Source organism: Camelus ferus, chromosome 33, assembly GCF_009834535.1.
Source record: "Camelus ferus isolate YT-003-E chromosome 33, BCGSAC_Cfer_1.0, whole genome shotgun sequence".
NCBI lineage: Eukaryota > Metazoa > Chordata > Mammalia > Artiodactyla > Camelidae > Camelus > Camelus ferus.
Genome location: NC_045728.1, coordinates 16,696,248 through 16,717,637, shown reverse-complemented (window position 1 = coordinate 16,717,637; position 21,390 = coordinate 16,696,248). Strand labels below are relative to the sequence as shown.

The 21,390-nt window shown below is 40.9% G+C and overlaps 3 protein-coding genes across 6 annotated transcripts; 2 read left to right on the top strand and 1 right to left on the bottom strand.

Annotated features, from left to right (window-relative positions):
* Window positions 1-14: 14 nt before the first annotated feature.
* Window positions 15-9,271, top strand: NKAPD1 (NKAP domain containing 1). 4 transcript variants are annotated; one of them, XM_032472776.1, is made up of 6 exons: window positions 15-104; window positions 1,301-1,377; window positions 3,167-3,267; window positions 4,706-4,855; window positions 6,119-6,172; window positions 6,597-9,271. In XM_032472776.1, the coding sequence occupies exons 2-6, from the start codon at window positions 1,309-1,311 to the stop codon at window positions 7,099-7,101; spliced, it is 879 nt and encodes a 292-aa protein (XP_032328667.1). In that variant the 5' UTR covers window positions 15-104; window positions 1,301-1,308; the 3' UTR covers window positions 7,102-9,271. The 4 variants fall into 4 exon arrangements, with proteins under 4 accessions (XP_032328667.1, XP_032328666.1, XP_006173700.1 ...); XM_032472775.1 differs by having other exon boundaries at window positions 6,594-9,271; XM_006173638.3 differs by having other exon boundaries at window positions 35-662.
* Window positions 9,185-11,212, bottom strand: TIMM8B (translocase of inner mitochondrial membrane 8 homolog B). Its single transcript, XM_006173636.3, has 2 exons — window positions 11,056-11,212; window positions 9,185-9,586 (listed from the first exon to the last, which is right to left on the bottom strand). Exons 1-2 carry the CDS (start codon window positions 11,182-11,184, stop codon window positions 9,419-9,421), a joined length of 297 nt encoding a protein of 98 aa, XP_006173698.3. The 5' UTR covers window positions 11,185-11,212; the 3' UTR covers window positions 9,185-9,418.
* A 4-nt stretch (window positions 11,213-11,216) lies between these two features.
* Window positions 11,217-21,138, top strand: SDHD (succinate dehydrogenase complex subunit D). Its single transcript, XM_006173634.3, has 4 exons — window positions 11,217-11,358; window positions 13,947-14,063; window positions 15,460-15,604; window positions 20,140-21,138. Exons 1-4 carry the CDS (start codon window positions 11,307-11,309, stop codon window positions 20,303-20,305), a joined length of 480 nt encoding a protein of 159 aa, XP_006173696.1. The 5' UTR covers window positions 11,217-11,306; the 3' UTR covers window positions 20,306-21,138.
* Window positions 21,139-21,390: the final 252 nt, after the last annotated feature.

Below are 21,390 nucleotides of genomic sequence, written 5' to 3'. Positions count from 1 at the left end.
GAATTTCTCAGCAGCACGACTTCCGGCCCGAAACGGAAGTCGGCTCCCGCTTCTCCCAGACCGCTTCCTCCCCACACCCCCGCCACGCGAGGCTGCGGCGCACGGTATGGGTGTGTTTGTGTGTATTTGTGTGGGGAGGGCGTTTGGAGGGAAGGTTACCGGGAGCTCCGTGGCCGCTGAGGGGCAGGGATCCCGGTGACGAAGATGGGGGTGTTTTCTCTGTCTTCCACTCGGAAGCCCCAACCCCCCCTTCAGCCACTCTAGTTACTTTTTGCGGCCCAGTCGAGTATCTTACCGGTCCAAAGCGTCCCCATCCTTTTGGGGAGCGAAACCCAATCCCCGGGTCCGTCCCAGAGGAGCGGGAGCGGGGAATGCCCCAGCCAACCCGGCCGCCCGGATTCCACGCCGGAGCAGCCTCCGGCCTCAGTCCGGAGAGAAATCTGCCGGTCGGTCTGGGCTGGGGGAAAGGCGGCCGTGGCCTGGACCACGGGTGAGGGCGGAATAACCGGTGGGAAGGCTGCGTTTTCACAAAGGACTTGGGTGAAGCTGCAGAGCTGCTTTTGAGCCCTGACTCCTTGGTTTCCCCGGTCGGAGGAGATCTTGTAATGGAGTGGTTCTTCGTCTCACACTAACAAGATGCCTGATTTCCTCAGGATGGAGGGGTGAGTGAGCGGTGGGGTGGTTGCACAAAGCCCCTGCTAGCTACACGGGTGAATATCCCCGTCATCTGTTTTCTTGGAGGCTTAAATACAGAATAGAACATGAAATTCCTTTGAGTGGAGACATTTAGGGTATCTCTGCATTTGATGTTTTTATGTGTCAGTTTTTGTTACTGTTGACATTTGTGGTACTTGACACTCTCAAATCTAGGTATTTACTTAATTGAAAACTAATTTTGGGATTCGAGAGTTGATTTCTAATCTGGACTTTGTTTGCCTTGGACTGTGTGGCCTGGGGCAAGTTATAGCTTTAAGGATATTTCATTTACAAAATAGGAATGAAGATACTTGCCTCTCATAAAACATAGACTTATTTTGAGGATTAAATAAAATGATGCTCTTGAAAGCACTTAATTTTGTGCTGTTTCAAAGAACTCCAGTGTACATTATCTCCCTTCATTCTCATGTTAGTTTGAGTGTGGTCAGGTGTTTTCTCCTCTTAATGGTGAAGGAAAAACTGTTTCTCAGGACCTGTGACTTCAGTGATCTTTCCTTTATCTCATGCTTCATTATAACATAGTAACAACAGATGAGGTAATAAAGTAAATTATCATTAAATGCTGTTTATTGATTCATTTCAGATTGAAGAATGTCGCGAGTTCCTTTGGGGAAGGTCCTTCTGAGGAATGTCATCCGACACACAGATGCTCACAATAAGGTGAGAAGTACAGCTTAGTTATTCCTCACACTTAATGAGGGCATACAGTGTGCCACAAATTATTTTGGTACAGTTGGGAGATACAAAGGTAAATAAAACAGATAATTAGAATACAGTTTGGTAGGTATTTATAATAGAGACACATACAAAATGCTTTCATGCACTGAGAAAGGAATAATGAAATCTGCCTTGGGAAATTAGGAAAGCCTTCAACAGAATGGGTGGGTTTTGAGCTGCTGATATTTGAAGTAGTTCTGGATGAAACAGGCTCAAGTTTACCAGGTGTAAAGACCATTCAGGACAGAGAGAACATCAAGTACTAACATATGGCAAGAAGGAGCGTGGAGTATGGAGGACTTGGGGCGTGGCAAGAGATTGTGTGCATCCAGAAAATTGAGAATGGCGGAGGGGAATAGTGGCAGAAAATGAGCCCTAAGTGGCAAATTAGAGTTGGACTGTGATACTTGGAAATTAGACTTTTTCCTCTACGCAATAAAGAAATCATTAAGTTTTTTAAGTGGGTTGTGACATGATCATACTTGTATTTTAGAAAGATGATTTGCTAGCTGAGAGATGATGGAGGATTCGCATGAAAGCAGTGACAGCAGGGATGAAGATGAGGAATTTAGGCAATAGAGTCTGAAGAACTTGATGACTGGGTTGGATGATAGTGATAATTATAGAATCAAATACATCCACCTTGTGTGACTGTGTGAATGATGATGATGCCATTAATTGAGAGAGGGAACAAAAGGAAATAGCCAAGTATGATGGGAAAGGCAACTATTTGGTTTTGAACATGTTGATAGTGAGATGCCTTATAGGATGTCCAAACAGTTGGAAATTCAGACTTAGAAGAAAGGAGAAAAGTTGAGACTGGATATGAAGGTTTGTGGATTACGGATATATAGGAAATGATAGAGGTCATGAGAATAGGTGAGGTCACCTAGGAGAGCATGTACAATGAAAAGAGGGCCAAGGACCCTTGTTTGGTTTTCTTTGGTGAACTGTATAACCCCAAGTTTGATCATAAATGTTATTACTGTCATATCACCTGATACTTTGAGAGTCTAACTGTTACATAAGCAGCCCCTACAATTGCCTTAAACCACCGCTAGTTGAATGGTGAGCTTAGATTTGAAAGGGGTGGCTAAAGAAAGATAAATCTAGCACAAATCTAACAAAATATTTTAGGAGGACTTAGAAATAAAACATATCATTGTTCTTTGTGAGGCTGTACTCTGCTATTCAGGAAATTCTCCAACAGTTCTCATACTGTTTGTTTTGTTTTGCTTTGTTTTTAACAAAAATTATTATGTTGTGGAAAGAGACTTTGCCTAGAAAGTTTAAGGACCTGTCCTTACTAGCTTTTTGACTTTGGTAAAATCTCTGAGCTTTTGTTTCTTAGTGAAATACAGTAATGTACCTGCTTTGCTTTCCTCATAAAATTGCTTAAGTTTCAATAGAGATGATACAATTAAAGTCATAAAGCATTTTAGAAACGTAAGAGGTGATCATTGGCTAATTGCAGCAAAATTGCTTAATTAATAAGGTGATAAGTGTGTCTTTACCGGGGTTAAAAGCTCTTTTGTTGCTGCAGAATTTTACATGATTGAGACTTACTGGGTCAACTTGTTTGACCACTGTAGAGAAACCAGGTCAGGTTCCAATCGTAACCCAGCCTATAATCCAAAAATTAGTGCAGACTATATTTTCGGTTACTTTCCTGTGGTGTAAAGTGTTGTTTTTAGTAACTTATTTTTATTTCTTTTTTAAAAAAAAAATCTAGATTCAGGAGGAATCAGATATGTGGAAAATAAGAGAACTGGAGAAACAAATGGAAGATGCTTACCGGGGGACCAAAAGGAAAATGTTACCTAGCAGTTCAAGGTGAAGTTGCTGTCCTGAGAACGAAAATAATTCTCATCTTGTTCAGAATCCTCAACTTTTGTGTAAAAACACAGTGGTATACTAAAGATAGATGAATTCAGTTTTGTGAGTCCTTAAGCCTTTTCTCTTTCATAAATCTAGACCCAAGCATAAAGGTAATGGCTATGATGCATGTGGCCCCACTCTTTATATGTATTTGCAGTGGAGAACTTGAACACTTGTAAATATTAAGGATCCCGCAGATTCTGACCTTACTTGATGGCTTTTAACTGAAGATTTTTCTATAGATATCTTATGGTCACTTAGCTGATCGTACACATATTTCCCCTAGTTAGTCTTCCAGTCTCTCTCAGCCTTTTCTTTGCCTCATCTACTCACTGTTGTCGCCAGGTCACACAACCTTTCGCAGTACCTTAATAATCTGAGTGTGAATCAGACGGACTATGCAGGCTTAGTCGTCTTTTCTGTGGCGGGATAGGGATGTCTGAGTATTGGGAGTATCTCCTGGGCCTCAGATGCCTGTGAATGTGGAGCTGTGTTTATGAAAAATGATTATAAAGTAATAATGCTGATTTCTAAAGCCACCCAGGGAAATAGTTAATAGTGAGATACTTAGAGTGAGTGTGCCTGTGGAGTGTGTGGACTTTGGAGTGTTACTGGCTGTGTGTGAATAGCTTTGGACAAGAAAGTATTCAGGGTATCCATGGTAAAGCAAGCAGAGTCTTAGCATAAATACCTTTTTAGTCTATTTTCTCTCTGAAGACAGTCCTGTTAGAATTTAGAAGTACTTAGTGCAGAGGATGATTTGTTTTATATTGGTTAATCAGTTCCAAGTAGCATTTCCAGGAACAAAATAGTGTTCTTTTAGAGTGGACTAGTAATGCCTATCATGAGTAAGTCTTTACAACATAATCTATTTAGGGGCAGGTTTCTGATTGTCTCAATTGCCATTTATATTCCCAGCAGCTAAAACAGTACCTGCCACAAAGGAGGTCCTTAAACACTGTTGATAACTAATTAGCTGGCTTAATGAGTGGTTAGTGGATATCGTAAGCACAGGCACTTACTATAGACACGTTGCTGGTTCTCAGGGAAGGAGGTGTATTTCAGGAAGTCTCGGGCAGTTTGCAGTGCCCCTAGCTGTGGTTATGCTCTGCTTCCTTCTTTGAGAATCAGTGAGGTGCAGCACGCCAGGGCCCAGAAGTCATTTTGTCTATACTCTCCAATAGAATGGGTAGTGATGATCGTATTTTCATTGAACAACTATACAAATTAATAGAGAGGAACAGATCATGTTTAAAAAGTTTTTTTTAAACATTAAGGATCAGGTAGCTTTGGTCTCTCCTTAGCTTGTTCAGTGAGTTCTGTGCATGATGTTCCGTAAAGTAACCTCACAGATTGCATCTAAATCTAAAATTTCTTTTGTTTTCTGATTTAGCCGGATGCGTAGTGATGGTTTTGATGAAGAAGCTCAAAGCGACTATTGGAGGCCAAAGAATGAAATTTCTGGTGCACTGGATGATGATTTTCTTAAGGCTAAATCCTGGAACAAGAAGTTACATGATTATGAAGCTAACATGCCGGACAGGTTTGTGGCTCAATTCTTGTGACCATTAATGATATCTGGCTTGAGAATGTGTACTTCTAAAAATTAATTATCCCTACAAAAACTTATACAGATGTTCATAGCATAATTATTCATAATGGCCAAAAAAGTGGAAACCCAGATGTCAGCTGATGAGTGGATAAACAAAATGTGATGTACGGGATGGTAATGGAACATTGTTTGGCAGTAAAAGGAATAAAGCACTAATACATACTACAGCATGGATGAATCTTGAAAACATTATGCTAAGTGAAATAAGCCAGACACAAAACACCACTTATTATATGATTCTTTAGGGATAGAAAGTACACTAGCGGTTGCCATGGGCTATAGGAGAGAGAGGGATGGAGAGACTGGAGAAACGGTTTCTTTTTGGGGTGATAAAAATGCTTTGAAATTAGATAGTGGTGATGGTTGCACAACTCTGAATATACTACAAACCACTGAATTATACACTTTAAGAAGATAAATTTTATGGTATATTAATTATGTATCAATAAAGTTGTTATTTTAAAAAAGTTGTCCCAAAGTAAACAGCATTATGGCATTATTATTATTATTTTTTTGAAATTTATTTTGGATAATAATTAGTTAAAGATAGACTACAATGGTGCATTGTACAAAAAGACTATAAAACAATCTTGTGCTGGTGTTCTGACACATCTGTAAGCTTTCACTAGCTCCAGTGTCTGCAGGGCAGGCTGGCTGCCTTCTGCCCACATCCACAAATGGAGATGTTTTCTTTGCAAAAAAGGATTATTCACACACAGTGAACCTAAGCTTCCTTTTGCACAAGGGAATAATACTTTCCTCCATCAAAAACAACACAGTCACATCATTAATTTTTCCAGTCCTGCAAGTCCGAAGCAACCAAAACTCCATAAATGAGAAATCACCACTTAGTCAAAATATAGACAGCATTATGTTATTAAGTGTTTTTGAAGAAGTACTTCACAGCTAAAGAGCAGAGAATAAGAGTTCCTCACTGTTTCTTAAGGAAACGAGTGGCAAGTTCTCTTCCAGGTGGATGAAGAAATCCTTTGTATCTGAAATGACAGTATGCAGTACAGAAAATGTAGCCAACTAATTACTGAGCTATAAACATGGGGCTGGCTCTTCCGTATCTCTGTTCTCTTTGTTCTGTGTGTGTCTGTATGTGTATGCATCCCTAAGCCTAATTTGTCTTAGTTTTTAAAATACATATGATTGCTTTAACAATACGTGTAATAAAATATTATCTTACAGATGGGGTCACAGTGGATATAAAGAGTTATACCCTGAAGAATTTGAAACAGACAGGTAAGGCAAATAGGTTCACTGAAAAAAAGTTAGAAACTCAGATCAGTAGAGTCTGAAATATAAATTGAGTTCCTAATTTTTGCAAAGAATATGACATTTGCCATTAAAAATGTTGTAACGAGAGAAATAACAGGCCGCACAGGTGGGAGGCGGTCGGCAGTTTCCTTTTCCCTGATTCATGTTCCGCATATCTATGGCACGCAGGTTTTTACATGTAGTATTCCATACAGTCACTCAGTATGGCAGATTAGAATTTTTATCCTCATTTTAAAGATAAGGAAACAAAAATTTAGAGTGATTGTTTCATAGTAACCATATGTCGAAACTTTGATTTAAAATTCAGATATTCCCAACTTCCAATCTGGAAGGCAGAATACACTTTTTTATTTTCCATAATAAAGCAGTTTTTCTTTCTTACTAGTAGCGATCAGCAGGATATTACCAATGGGAAGAAAACATCTCCCCAGGAAAAATCATCTACTCACGAATCTCACAAACACAAGAAGTCAAAGAAATCCCACAAAAAAAAGCAGAAAAAAAAGTCACACAAGAAACAGAAGAAAAGCAAAAAGGAAGCCACAGATGTAATAGCAGATTCCTCAAGCGAGCTCTCAGAAGAAACTGGGGCTTCTAGTACCAGGAAAAGGAAACAACCACATAAGCGCAAGAAAAAATCCAGAAAAAAGTCTCTCAAAAAATCTGCTTTATTCTTAGAGGCAGAAAATGACACTTCCCAGTCAGATGATTCCGCATCCAGCAGTTCTGAGGAAAGTGAAGAAAGAGACACTAAGAAAACCAAAAGGAAAAAGAGAGAGAAAAAAGTCCACATCCCTGTGGTTAACAATGAAATACAGGAGAGGACAAACAAACGCACAAATTGGAAAGTGGCTACAGATGAAAGGTCTGCTGAGAGCTCAGAGGACGATTAAAGGAGAAAGAAACATTCTTCAGTTTCCCGAGTGACCGGAGATTCACAGCTCTTACACCTTGGGGTTTTGCCGGTGACTCGACCTCTCAGCACAGGGGGCCTGAGATCAGAGCTGTCCTGTGCCACCTGTGTATGTTCTGACAGACTTCTTGTCTTCTATTTTGGCCTGTTAAACTTGATCCTCTAATTGTTAATGGAGAATCTGGTATTTTGTTACGAAGGTTTCTTAGATTATTTTTTCGCAGTTAATCACATTTAGCATAGAGTGCACCTGCAGGAGACTAAAGGCCCCAGAAAGCTGAATCCAGTAGTGACCTGGCTATACCAGTTGGAAGGTTGAATTTGAGGAAAGCAAGGGCTGGGGTCAAGACGTGGACTGGAGCTAGTGCTGTGTAGTGGTATGACCAGGGAACTTCGTGTTGCTGTTTGTACAGCAGGTGCCGCAACTTGATTTTTTTTTGGCTTCATCCTTGGTGCTTTGATCTTTCTGTATTTCGGTCCCACAGGTGTGTTCTAGTTTACTTACTGAGGAAATGAGCATATGAACAAGCATTTTCTCTTCAGATAATATCCACAGACAGCTGTTGTTGGTAGAGACGAGGGTTTTCTGTCCAGTTTCCCTGTTGGACAGGGTCTGTGGCTACACTCAGTATACCACTGAGCATGGTGATTGGATAGTAAAGTTTTCTAGTTCCATTGTTGTTTATTGACTAAGTGGACTTGTGTTCAAAATTAGTTCCTCAGTTTTCTTAGTTAAGTTCTCAGCCAAATGGGGAAGAATTAGGCATTAGTCATGCTGTCTAATGGTGCTCTGGACAGGATTCAGGGCAGGAACTGCCATTTAAATGTTGTCTTCCTTGTTCATTTGTAAATCTGTTAATGAACTTTAGATTTTCCCTGAAACTACTTTGAATCAGTTCCAAAATGAAATTGGCTTCTCAGGGACATAGCTGTTTCTTCCTAGTCTGCCTTTGGATTAAAGCACCAAGCAGAGACCTTTGTTACTTCCCCTTTGCTATATTTGGACCCCTAATATGTTCATTCTTAAGAAACCAAAATACCACTGAAAAAAGGCTGGCAGAACACAAAGGAATTTTTTCATTACGGCAGATCAAGTGATGTAACATTGTTTTTTCCTTGTTGTCACTTCATGGGCTGAGTAAAAGGCTTGAAAACTCAGACTTTTGGTCTTGGTTCTGCCACTCATAGGCTATGAGGTCTGGGGTAGGTAAGTCAGCCTCCTTGGCCTTTCCCCATGTGTAATACAGAAACACTTCATGGTAGCCTGACAGCGTAAGACACCAGCAATAGAATACGGCTATGACAACATTCCACTGACGTGGTAGTATTTTGTAGTTATAAACTGTTAAATTTGTTCTCTATACAGAACAGATTTCTAATAAAATGTTTAATCATAAAATACGTGGTTGGCCAGAGGTTCCCTATCCCTTGATTATAAGCAGGTGCTACCTTTTGCAATATTTATTTAAAATATTAATACTTTGGTACTCAGTTGTTGATGATCCATGGTGTATATTTTTATCTTTGGGATTAGCAGGGGCCCAAGGATGGAAGAACAGTCTGTAATTACTACCTCTTAACCTAAAGTTATTGTTCTTGGAGCAAGTGAAATCTTTGTTGGAAAGAGTTTTCAGCATTTTTTTTTTTAGCATTGTTTCTGTGCTATGAAAGTGTTAATTCTAAGCAGACTCAGGAAGATGGGCCAGTGGAATGAGGCATCTCCAGAAGTTGGTTCTGTTTGGGTCTTGACCTTCCCTTCTCATACTAGCAGGCCTCTTTCCAGCGAATACACATCTTGCCTGTTTTGTTTTTTTGCTGTTTACCTTGGTCATGTATAAGCAATAAAGCTGTTTTCTGTTCTTTACCTTTCTCAACCCCCAATTCTCTTCTATGCCTTAGGCTATGGCTTTGATGGTTCTTCTAGCCCACTTATATATGGCTTAGGGTGGCTCTTCAAAACTTAAGGGCTTCCATTTGCACTACTGGCCTTGGAACATACTTATCTGTGGTGTTCCTGCCATTCAGAGATCTATATATTAACTCCTAAAATGGATTAAAAAAAAGAGTTGGAGAATTCACATTTATTGAATAACTGTTGTGATACAAGGTAGAATTTCTGAATTCCAAATAAATAAATTTCACTTTTTGAACATTTGATCTGTTACTTTTTAGCACCCACAGGCTTGATGACAGCCTGAAGTTGGCCTGACAGTGGGCTGACAACCTTCCCCCACTGGCCCTTCAGTCAGCTTAATAACCAGTCCTTTGCTGCTTCTGTCATTCTCCCAGGGGATGGCCTACTGCCCTCCTTTCTGTACAATCTGGGCAAACCGACTGGTGATGGCAAGAGTAGTGTCAATGAAGCGGTCCACACAGCTAGAGAGACAGTTTTCAGTGCGAGAGTCTAGGCGATTCCCTGGTTTCTCCACGCATTTATCCCAACATAGCTCCATGAAGTGATGCACCTAAGAGGAAAGAAAAATAGTAACCACTGGGGTCTGCAGATAGGCCTAACTCTGCCAGTTTTCTAATTTCCTTCCCATTTTTCTCCTTTTCTGTCCCCCGACTAAACCATTCTTTCAATTTCTTGATTTTCCTAATTCGCCACCAGTATGGCCCAGGTCCTCATCCCTACACTGCAACAATCCTTATCTTTTCTATTTTTCTCCTTTGTAATGGAAAAAAAAGGGTATTTTCCATCAAGCAACCCCAGTGTCAGCTTAATGCATCAATTTCAATTTCTCTGTTAGTCACTCAGGGCACTCTTATACCCAATCCATACTGTTTCAATACACACTACTCAGCTTGACTCTTAATACTCCTGGAATGCCCTCCCTAAAGATTTTTCCAGAGTTCAAAGTATTACCTCCTGGAAAACAACTGTCAATTTCCTAAATCTGTCAAGTCCTTAATCAGATCCTAAAATTTCCGGCAGGATTAATACCTTCTTTTATATTTCCAGACTAGAACCAGTGTAAGCTGAGAAGCTGTACCAATGAACTCCCCCCAAACCACTGCACCCATTTCGTTCCAAACCTATTCCTTAGTACTTAAATTCTTAACCTTTTCTGGGTGTCATGGAAATATCTGAAAATCTGGGACGGTTGGTTATGGACCCAATCTCCAGAAAAATGTACACGCAGGTACACACACAAAAATACGTGTGCACTCCCGTAACGTTCCGCAATAATTTCTAACCAGAATTCATGCTACTTATCCTCCGCGACCCCTCCCCTTCCCACCATACCCACTCACCCTCTAAAGAGGGGAATCACCTTTTACCGAGGACGTAAGTGTTTTCGGAGGCTGGGTATTAAATAGTCAATCCTTTTTGCGGTACTAAAAGGTGACTGTCACCTCCGTTTAAGAGGCGGTTAAATAATTAGCCCAAGGTCATGCAGCTAGTAAAGGACCACGCCGGGTTTCGAAACATCTCTAAAAGGCTCCAACACGCTTGTTCTAAGCTAACAGTCTAGACTGACTACTTCAGAGCCCACCTTTATCCAATAACGTTCTACTGCTCTACCGTTTCAAGTGCATTATCGCATATGATCCTCAACATCCAGGGAGGCAGCGGGTATTTCGTCTAGAGGCACGTGGCCTGTAAGGTGCAGAGACAGAATGAGAACCCGGATCTTCCAAACGCCAGCCCAGAGAGCTCGCCGCCGAACTAGGCTCCAGTGCTCTGGCGCCGCCCAAATCTTTCTTCTCTGCTTTACACCTTCTCTTTTCCCCACGCCGGGCTTGCTTAGCGGGTATCTGAGCTCTACGGGTCACCAGCGGCAGGAGTGACTCGTTTCTTTTGAGGGGCACCGGGCACAGCAGGGCTGGAGCATCCGGCGGCCGCACCGCCCCACCAGCGTTCGGAGCTCCGCGGGCGCCTGGGACCTGTACTTCCCCTCCTTCCTCTTCACACCGGCCCCTGTCCCCGCACCTGTGCAGTGAACTGCGCCTTCTGCTGTTCGGCCGCCACGAGACGCTGCAACTCCGCTTCGTCCGCCTCCCCTAGCTCCGCCATCATCCGCGTCGGGCTCGGGACCTTCCAACCGGCGTGTGTGCGCATGCGCGGCGGGCACGCGCCGACCCCTGACTTCCGGTTCATCCTTTTCGTTGTTTTTTTTCGTCGTCGTGTTGTCGGATGACTGCTTCCGGGTGGCTGGATGACCTTGAGCCTTCAGGAGCGAGATGGCGGCTCTCTGGAGGCTGAGTGTCCTCTGCGGTTCCCGAGGAGGCGCAGGTGAGGGGTCCTGGCAGCCGGAGGTTCTTAGCACAGCCTCCAGCCGGGGAAAGGGACGCGGTGAGGACTCGTCTGCTGGGTGGATCCCTTCTCCTTCCCTTTGACTGCTCTGGCTCCTAAACTACAATAGTGACCAGCGTTGCCTGCGCGCCAGGTGTCCACCCCAGCGCATGTGTCCCCTGCGCCGGGCTGACGTGGTGATGGGGTAATCTGAGAGCTCCTTCTGGAAGGTATAATCCTGCTGAAGCTATTCATTTGAGTTCTCTTTTTCACCGCGTTCTCTGTCTTTAGAATGCTCTCACCTGGAATCGGAGAAGTGTTAGGATCTAAGTCCCAGTGCCTGGTCTTGCCCATTTTCCCTGGAGTTCAGTTCGATAATTGTTGAACTGGGCATTTGTGTTCTACAGGTACTGTAGTATGCTTGGAATATAAATATGACTAAAACGTAGTTCTAGCCCTCAAAGAGTTCTCCCTTTTGTAGGGAGAAACACATATAAGCATAATTTAACATAAAGTAAAAACTCTTGTGCTGTACGTATGTGTGTATGCCAGTCCAGAGGAAGAATATATTAGCCCTTTGTTTTGGAAGGATTACCGTGTCTCGGTTCCTGAAGGAGGTGTGCCTGATTTATTTAAGTCTTGAGGGTTAGGAAGGCCCCAGGAAGAAGGGCATTACAGTTAGGGCTACCGGGTTGCGCAAAAGCAATGATGAAGGTGTAGAAACTGCTTGGTATGAGAGAAAACAAATTAGTTATTATTAGAGCGTGAAGCTTAATTAAGGTGAGGCATGAGAGATGATTCTGGAAAGTTGAACTGAAATTACATCACAGAAGAGCTTCACCTGGTAAGAAGTACGCATTTTACCTGGTGTGAAGGGGAGCCGTTGAAAGATTTGACATAGATTTGCAGTTTAGATTGACCACTTTAGTAACATTTTGGATGTTGGCCACATGGAAAATGGAGCAGGCTAAGACGTATTTCAGGGAGACCAGATAAGACACTGTTGTAGTAGTCCAGGCAAGGATGGTGAGGTCCTGAACTTGGAAAGTAGCACAGAAGAGAAGATTATCTCAAGAAATGTTAAGGAGATACATCAGTATGATTTGGCAGTTGACTGAATACAGAGGGAAAGTCCTACATGACGTCCATTTTTCTGTGTTAGGTTGCAGAGTGGCTGGGATGTCATTAAATAAAGTGGGGAGCATGCAAATGGGAGACAAGTTTGAATGAGAAAGTGAGTTGAAGGGAGATTTTCGTTTTTGGCGTGGTAGGTAAGTTTGAGAACCATGTTCGGTATCTTAGGGGAGAGGCCTTGCAGGCACTTACACTTCTGAAACTCTGGAGCAGTATCACGGCTGAAGATACATAATTGGATGTCATCAGTTTAAAGGCAGTAGAAGCTGAGTAGACAAAATCTCTAGGGATGGGCATAAGAAGCCAGGAGAACAATGGGCAGATGATAGAATCCGGGACAAACATTTAAGCGTGGATGTAGGAGGAGACTAATATATAATGGTCAGAGACTCAAGGGAGAAGTAGGAGAGAGTTGTGTCAGAGAAAAGAAGGGGGGAAAGGCCAGCAATGCCAGGTGATGCAGAAAGACCCAGTAAGATGAAGACTGAACAGTGCCTGTTGGATGTGGCCATGTGGAGACCATTGACGACTTACCAAAGCTGTTTTGGTGGGGATAAAACAAGTTGCAGAGTCGAAGAATGATAGGGAAGTGAGGAAATCGAGGTGATTTAGACAACTTTGAAGAAGCATGGTGTTGGAAAGAGAAGAAAGGGCAGGGGAAGAGTGCATGGACATTAGCTAGAGGACACAGGGTCAAGGGAATGTTAAGTATAGTACGTCAGATGAGGGCAAATGGTCCATAGGAAGGAAGGAGAGATTAAAGATACAGGAGAGAAATTACCTTTTATTGAGTGATTGTAACATTCTGGGAATTATGCTGAACATTTTACATGTGTTATTTAGTTTTCAAGAGACTATTATGAAGTAAGTAGTAGTGTTTGCATTTCACAAATGACAGTGAGGCTTGGAGAGCCTATTTAACTTAAATGCTTATCGTATCACAGCCAATATTGGTAGGGTTGGGTGAATTTAGGTCTGCCTGTTTTTTAACCAAGAGACAAGATCTATAGGAGGACTGAAAGGGGTGGGTTCAAGAATGCAAGCAGAGAAATTCATCATGGAAAGGAGGGTGGTATTTCCCAAACTGAATTACTTGAGATCAAAGACTTTGTCTTTTATCTCTCTTGCTCCAGTGCAGAGCACAATCTTGCAGGTAGTAAGTATTTGTTGGATGAATAGATGAATAAATGGGAGGCGAAAGGAGCTATAATTTATTTATTTTTTAATTAGTAAAAGTGAAGCCCTTTTATGGAAGTGTTCATTGATTTTTCAGTCTTTCAGTGGCAACTTAGTTGACTCACAGCAGCCCAGTGAAACAGGTGCTGTCCTCATTTTACAGATGAGATGATTATTCCCCATTTAGGGTTAAATAGCTTGCCTGTGGTCATTTAGAAAGTCTGTCATTCACGTTAAAGGAGAGGTGTTTATGATACCCCTAATGTCTCTTTCCTCAGCTCTGCTCCTCCGAACCCCAGTGGTCAGACCCGCTCACGTCTCAGCGTTTCTCCAGGACCGACCTAGCCCAGGATGGTGTGGAGTGCAGCACATCCACCTGTCACCCAGCCGTCACTGTATGTTTTCTCCATTGCTGCTGCCTTCTGGGCTCTGTCCATCTTCGTCTCGGCTGATTGTCATGCCATTGGCAGGACTTGCTGTCAGTGGGAGGAACTCTTGTGTCCCACTCTGTTAAAAGAGGACAGACCTAGCCTACACCTTTGCCAGCATAGGTTGAGTGATGTCATTTACACTCATACAGAACCTTCTGGTCTAAGTCTTTTTAAAATTTTTAACTTTTTAAAAAAGAAAATAGCTCTGTAGGAAGACTGTTCAATATAGTTTAATTACCCTTATTTATTTAGTGGTTGGAGAAGAGCCAGGTAGAGTAATTTAGAATAGCAGACAGTTTACAAAGTCACGCATAGTTCTAGCTGTAATTGACATTTATTTTTATTTAGGTTGATAGTAAAATCATAAGCCATTTCTTGGATGAATAATGTTTAGATATTATTAAAATTAGTCTTAGAAAATCTGTAAGTGAATAATGAGTTAGCTATTTCTAAAGTCTAAAAAGGTCAATATTTTACAGAGATAAAGACTTCTCTTGATTCTTATGTCAGACACTTGTAGTTGCATCTGAGTTATGAGAAGTTAGGCAAGTAAATTTTTTCTGCTTTTTAGAATTATTTTATCTTTGAAAAGTTTTTGTTTCTGAACTTCGCTTTGTTCAGTTAGATTTAGCAGAGTGGTTTTAATTTGGAATGCATGGGACTGAAGGAAAGCCCCCAAAATTGTAAGCAGAGTTTTTAATGCATACATATCCATGTTTCCTAGGAAGTAGCTCCATCCTTTCATTAGATACCCACAGCAGTAAGTAACCAAAAAAAGAGTCTCTCGAAGAGATATTTAAAGACCATTTTATTTTTCCCTAGTTTAAAAGAAGTTTTTATGTTCCATATCTTTTGGGGGCTGTTTATAAGTAACAGGACCAAAGAAGAACCATGATCCTAAAAGCTGACATTAGAACTTTGCTTCTCTTTGAATTGACTGGTTTTATTTTGTTTTGGGAAGGTTTTAAATATTACTTAACTTACAAATAATTAGATGTATATAAAAGAGTAATGTTTTAAAGGAATTCCTCAGGTGTCACCAACTTATATTCATAAGGTCCATTATACCGAAGTCCAAGATTGGTAATTCTGCAGAGATATTTTGTCCATTTCTTGCCTGTAAGCAAAGTGGACCTGTCTTCTACGCAGTATATGTAGGTGTTGAGACACCCTGTGCTGAAAGACTTCAAAGAAAGGAGATAGCATCTCTCTCACTTTCTTTAGCTTACCCTCTTTATGTTCAGAGTTAAGTCTTAAATGCATTCCGTTTGCCACTCTATCTGTTTGGTTTATTTTGTGGCAAATATTGAGCTGTGTGTTTCCCCCTGCAACTCATAAATCTGGTCCTTCCTCTCCACAGCTGGTTCCAAGGCTGCATCTCTCCACTGGACTAGTGAGAGGGTGGTCAGCGTGTTGCTCCTGGGCCTGCTTCCAGCTGCTTATTTGAATCCTTGCTCTGCGATGGACTACTCCCTGGCTGCAGCCCTCAGTCTCCACAGTCACTGGCAAGTACAGCGGTCCTTTCAGTATTACAGTGTCTGCTTAGGTGGTTTATTGTGAGCCTGTCTCACTATTGCATACGAGGGAGAAGTTGATGAGATTCTCAAGACTTGAAGAGAACATTAAAACATATAAACTATTAAAACATATTAAAACTATTAAAACATTAAAGCATATAAACCATTAGTATGCCCAGATTTATGTATCCATGTGCCTATTCGAAGTCTTCACTTCCATACTGACTCGGCATTTTGAAGATCGCATGTTATAACCCTGAGTTCCTGAGCTCCCCCACATCTCTCCCTCCAGTATCCTTGCCCATCTGAATTAATGGCATTTCTGTTCTTCTGTTTGTTCAAGCCCCATATTTGGTCATCATCCTTGATTCCAGAAGCAGTCTCCTAACTGGTCCCCTTTCTGTCTGTTCTCAACACAGCAGCCCCTGTGATCCTGTTAAAATATTAAGTCAAGTCAAGACATTTCCCTGCTTGTAACCCTTCACTGTCTCCTCATCTTCCTCAGACTAAACGTCTGAGTTCTCACAGTGGGCTACAGGCTCTGCGTGGCCTGGCCGCCACATCGTCAGTGACTCTTTCCCTCGTTCACACTGGCCTCCTTGATAAATCTCAAACTCACCAGCGACACTCCAGGCCTCAGGGCTTTACTCTTACTCTTCCTTCCCCCTGAAGCTCTGTTTCTAGTGATGTACTTGGCTTGTTCTCTCATTTCCTTCACATCTTAAATGCTGCCTTCTCAATGGCGCTGCTTCTCATCACTTACTCAAAGTGACGGTGTCTTTCCCAACATTGCTTATCCCTCTCCCCCGTCTTAATTGTCTCAGTAGCACTTAGTTTCTCCTAATATACTTCATCATCTATTTATTGTTTTGTATATTCCTTGTCTCCCCTCATGAGGATGAAAGCACAGGTACAGAAAATCACAAGAATCAAATCTATGGCATAATGAATTATTATAACAGCAGTTCCACCCAGGTCAAGAAACTTTGCCACCCGCCCCAGAATCCTCTTCCTTGTGTCCTGTCCCGGGAACAACTTTATTCTGATTTTTATAACAATCATTTCCTTACATTTCATCATGGTTTTATTACCCAAATTGCATCCCTAGACACTGTCGTTCAGCTTTGCCTTTTTTAGAAAAAAAAAAAAAAATGAATTGGATTTTTGACTGTTTTTATTTATTGTTGTATCTTTAGTGCCTAGACACTGAGCTCTAAGTAAATGTTTATTGAATGAATGAATTTTCAATTTGTGTTTATTTTATCCTTTGTATGTTAGACTTTCTAAGTTAATGAAGCTTCTAGGAAGTTTGTTAATAACAGCTGGGTTCCTTGAGTTGTTCATTTTATGTTGTTTTGCAAGGACAGTATGCTGTCATGGTTGGGGGAGATGTTTTTGGATTGTCTGAACTGAAAGGACTTAAGTGAGTATTTTAACCAAACCTGTTACTTTACAATTGAGTAGCTAAACCCCAGGGAAGTTAAGTAACTCAGAATAGTTTTCTAGTATCAAAGGGGATTTTGCTTACCTAGTGTTCTTGGGTTGGTTAGGAGAATCACCCTTTAACCAGACAGACCTTTCAAAATAAAGGATTTCCAGTTCCATATGAAATACTAGATCACAAGCATAGTAATATTTCTCTAATGTGTGTTTCTTGGAAGGAGATCTAGCCAAATTGATGAGAAATCAGAGTAAGGATAATTCTAAAGTAGTACATTTAAAAAATTGCAGTTGACTTGTCCACTTACCTCATGGGTTCTCTCTTCCTTTTCACACACACACACACAAAACGACTTGAAAGAGTTGTCTGTAATTGTGCACTAGTTCCTTAGCATCCAATCTCTCTTAACCCACATTAATTGGGCTTTTATTCCAACTGTTTAACTGAAGTCACTGTTATCAAAATCACCAAAGACCTTCATTTTTCCAAGTTCAGTTTTTAATTCTTTGTCCTCCACTTACTTGAACTCTTACTTAGCATTCAACTTAATTGACCTTCCTTCCTTCCGTAAGTCATTTCCCTTTGGCTTCCTAGATGTCCTACTCACCTTGCTTTCTTCCACCTCACCAGCTCTACCTTCGGAGTCTCCTCTGCCAGCTCCTTCCCCTCTTGCTGATCTCTGACTGTAAAGGTCTGAACTCCGGACTCAGTCTTGGCTTTATTAAATCTCTTTGTCTATGTGCCTTCCCAAGGTGAACTCAGATCAGACCTCTTTTCCTGAGCCGCAGACTCGTATTTCCAGTTGTGTAACTGACACAACCACTTGAATGTTTAATAGTCATCCCATATTTAACATTGCCGGAAGTTGCTCTTTTTTGCCTCGTATCTCTCTTGATTTCCTTTCCTCTCAAAATCTCCCTCTCTCCTGTTCTTCCCTAACTCAATTAAATGTAGTTGCTCAAGCCAAAGTCCAGCAGTCATTCTAGATATTTCTTTTTGTCTTACATCACAACCAGTCCATCAGCTCTTTCTCTCCTTAAAACAAAGCCCGAATTGTCACTTCACACCATCTTTCCTGTCACCAGCCTAGGTCAAGCCAGCAGTCTTGCCTGGGCTACTTCAGTTGCCTCCTAACTAGCTTTGTTTCTCTTCTTGCCCACCTTCTGCCTGCTCTGTCCATTCACCATGTACAGCCAGAGCGATCTTTTTAAAAGGTAAAATTACATTTATCCAAAGAAGATAAGCAAATGGCAAATAGGCACATGAAAAAATGCTCAACGTTCTTTGTTATTAGAGAAATACAAATCAAAGCCACATTGAGAAAAAGAATATGAAAACGAATATATGTATGTCTGTGCATGACTGGGACACTGTGCTGTACACCAGAAATTGACACACTGTAACTCACTGTACTTCAATTAAAAAAAAAAAAACCACGGTGATCTCAGGTGCACCACTTCACGCCTACTAGCATGGCTGAATAAAAAAGATGGACAATAAGGAGTGTTTCAAGAGTGTGGAGAAGCTGGAGTCCTCATATATTTCTGCTGGGTATGTAAAATGTGGTGCAGCTACTTTGGAAAACAGTTTGGCAGGTCCAACAAAGAGTTGTTACAACAAAGAGCTATAATATGAGTTAGCATATTATAAAAGAGTTACTGTATGACTCAGCAGTACCTCCCAAAATTGAAAACATGTTCCCATCCACACACAGATTTGTACAGATCATAGTGGTGGTGTTTGTAATAGGCAAAAAGTGGAAACAATCCAGATGTCTCTCAGTTGATCAGTTGATGCATAGCTAAACAAAATGTGATGTATTTTTACAGAGGAATATTATTTGGACATAACAAAGGAACGAAGTGCTGATACCTGCCACAACGTGGATGAACCTTGAAAACGTTATGCTAGGGAAAGGAAACTTAACACAAAAGGCCACATAGTACATGACTCCATTTATGTACAATGCCCTGAATAGGCAAGTCCGTAGAGACAGAAAACAAATTAGTGATTGGGCAATAGACTCGAGGGTGCAGGGTTTATTCTGAGGGTGATGAAACTATTCTGGGGTTAAACAGTGATGGTGTTGCCCAATTCGAGAGTATACTAAAAACCACAGAGTTGTTCCTTTTGTGGTATGTGAATTATATCTCAATAAAACTGTTATTTAAAAAAAGCAAAATTAGGTCACTCCTTACTTGGGTCCCTCCCTACTTGAAGCACTTCTGTGGTTTCCCTTATAGTTCAAGTCAAAGTCAAAGTCCTTATCATGACCCTCAAGGCCTATGTGATCTGTCCCTGCCTTTTGCTCTCCCTGCTCTCCAGCCACATAACCTCGTTACTATTGCTCGAAGGAGCCAGGGTTTGCAGGGTTCTTCTCATTCAAGCCATCCTTTCTGAGGCTTCCTATTCTGTTTCTTCCTAGCATGTGTCTGCTTTTTCTTTCTTCACTAGAATGTGTGTTCCGTAAGCTCAGGAATGCTGTCTAATTTGCTGTACTCCCAACATATGTAACAGATTCTGGCACATAGTATCTGCTAAATAAATTCCTTTTTTTTTTTGCCTTTATTTATTTATTTATTTATTTGAGAACTCCTCTCAGCAGGTTTTTATTTTATTTTTTCTCAGCGGGTTTTTATTTTATTTTTTAACATTTTTTATTGAGTTATAGTCATTTTACAATGTTGTGTCAAATTCCAGTGTAGAGTACAATTTTCCCGTTATACATAAACATACATATATTCATTGTCACATTTATTTTCGCAATAAATTCCTTTTGAATTAATGAAAACCTCTGTAGACCATTTGTTTTGGTTTTGTAAAAAAAAACCAAGATTTTCTAAAGAGAGTAGCAGTTCGTTACTGTCTCTGATACAAATGACTTGGAAAATGAAGTCTGAAGAATAGAAGGAAGTCTGTGTTTATTATGTTATTAGAAAGTGCTTGATTCCTTCATTTTGGTTTATGATTCTTGTTACTAGGAGTTTGGCATTTTGACCGTGACTATTTTCTGCAGTCAGGTTAACCGTATAGCCTTCACTTGCGGTTTTTCATTTGTACCGTGATTTGTTTTGTTCTTCAGGGGCATCGGACAAGTTGTTACTGACTATGTTCGAGGAGACACATTGCAGAAAACCGCCAAGGCAGGCCTCCTGATGCTCTCAGCTCTCACCTTTGCTGGGCTTTGCTATTTCAACTACCATGACGTGGGTATCTGCAGAGCTGTCGCTATGCTGTGGAAGCTGTGACCTTTTAGACTTAACGCTTTGAGAATTGATTGTATACCTCCTTGCCTCTGCTCTGTCATGCCGTTCAGCTCACAATAAGAAGGAAATTACAGATAAGTCCACTGGGGAGACAGACCTCTTCTCCTGATCACCTGGTTATTTTTAGAATTTGATCTCTGAGGAAAGATTTGAGAGGAATTGCATCCCAGAGATGGGGAGGCTGAGTTCTGTATTCCGGGGAGTTAACGGGGCTGTCTCTCAGCTTCTCTCAAGACTCACCGTATAACTAAACATTACATATGAGCTTTTGCCTTTTAATTTTATCAGACTCTTAAAGGGAATTCAGCTTTATCACTCTCAATATCTGATCAAACGTCTGTATTTGTCCTAGGATGCTGGAGAAAGGGAAAGACTGTTAATTCATAAGTAAAGACTTTGCAGAAAATTAGACAGTGTTTAATTTTTGAAAACTTCCCCTGACCCTGTTCAGTCAATACCAGTTATTGATGGTTACATGTCCTAGGGAAATTTTAAAAGTAGGAAATACTAATATTTCAATTACTAATTTCTAAATCCTAGGGAGAAAAGCCTGGAGAGTTTCTGAATATAGAGAAGTTCCATGTAGGGAAGAGGTCCCTTTATAGATGTATCAGAATATTCCACATTCTAGACTGGGACTTAATCCTCAGATGTGTTTATTTTACTTGTCCTGAAATAATTTGTCCACAAATACAAATTATCAGTAATTGTTGTTTTCTCACAGTGGGAATCTCTAATGTGAAAAGGTATTCTATGAAGATAAAGTTTTTTTAAAAATAAAATGCTGTATAATAAAAATGTATTCTACTCTTTTATGTCTCAATTGTCCTTAGTCTTATTCAGTAGAACTGAGTGTCTGTTGCATCTACAGCACTGAAACAGGAATGAGTGTTTAAATTTCCTTCTGGAGCTTAGCAGTTCGGTAAATCAGACACAAAGTACTGTAATACAAAAATGACTTACCTGTAACAGGCAGAAATATACTGAGTCTAAGCCATTTGATAAGCATAGAGAAATAAGACTAAATCATAGGAATTAGAATGAGGTCCAGATTGTGGTGTTCTGTG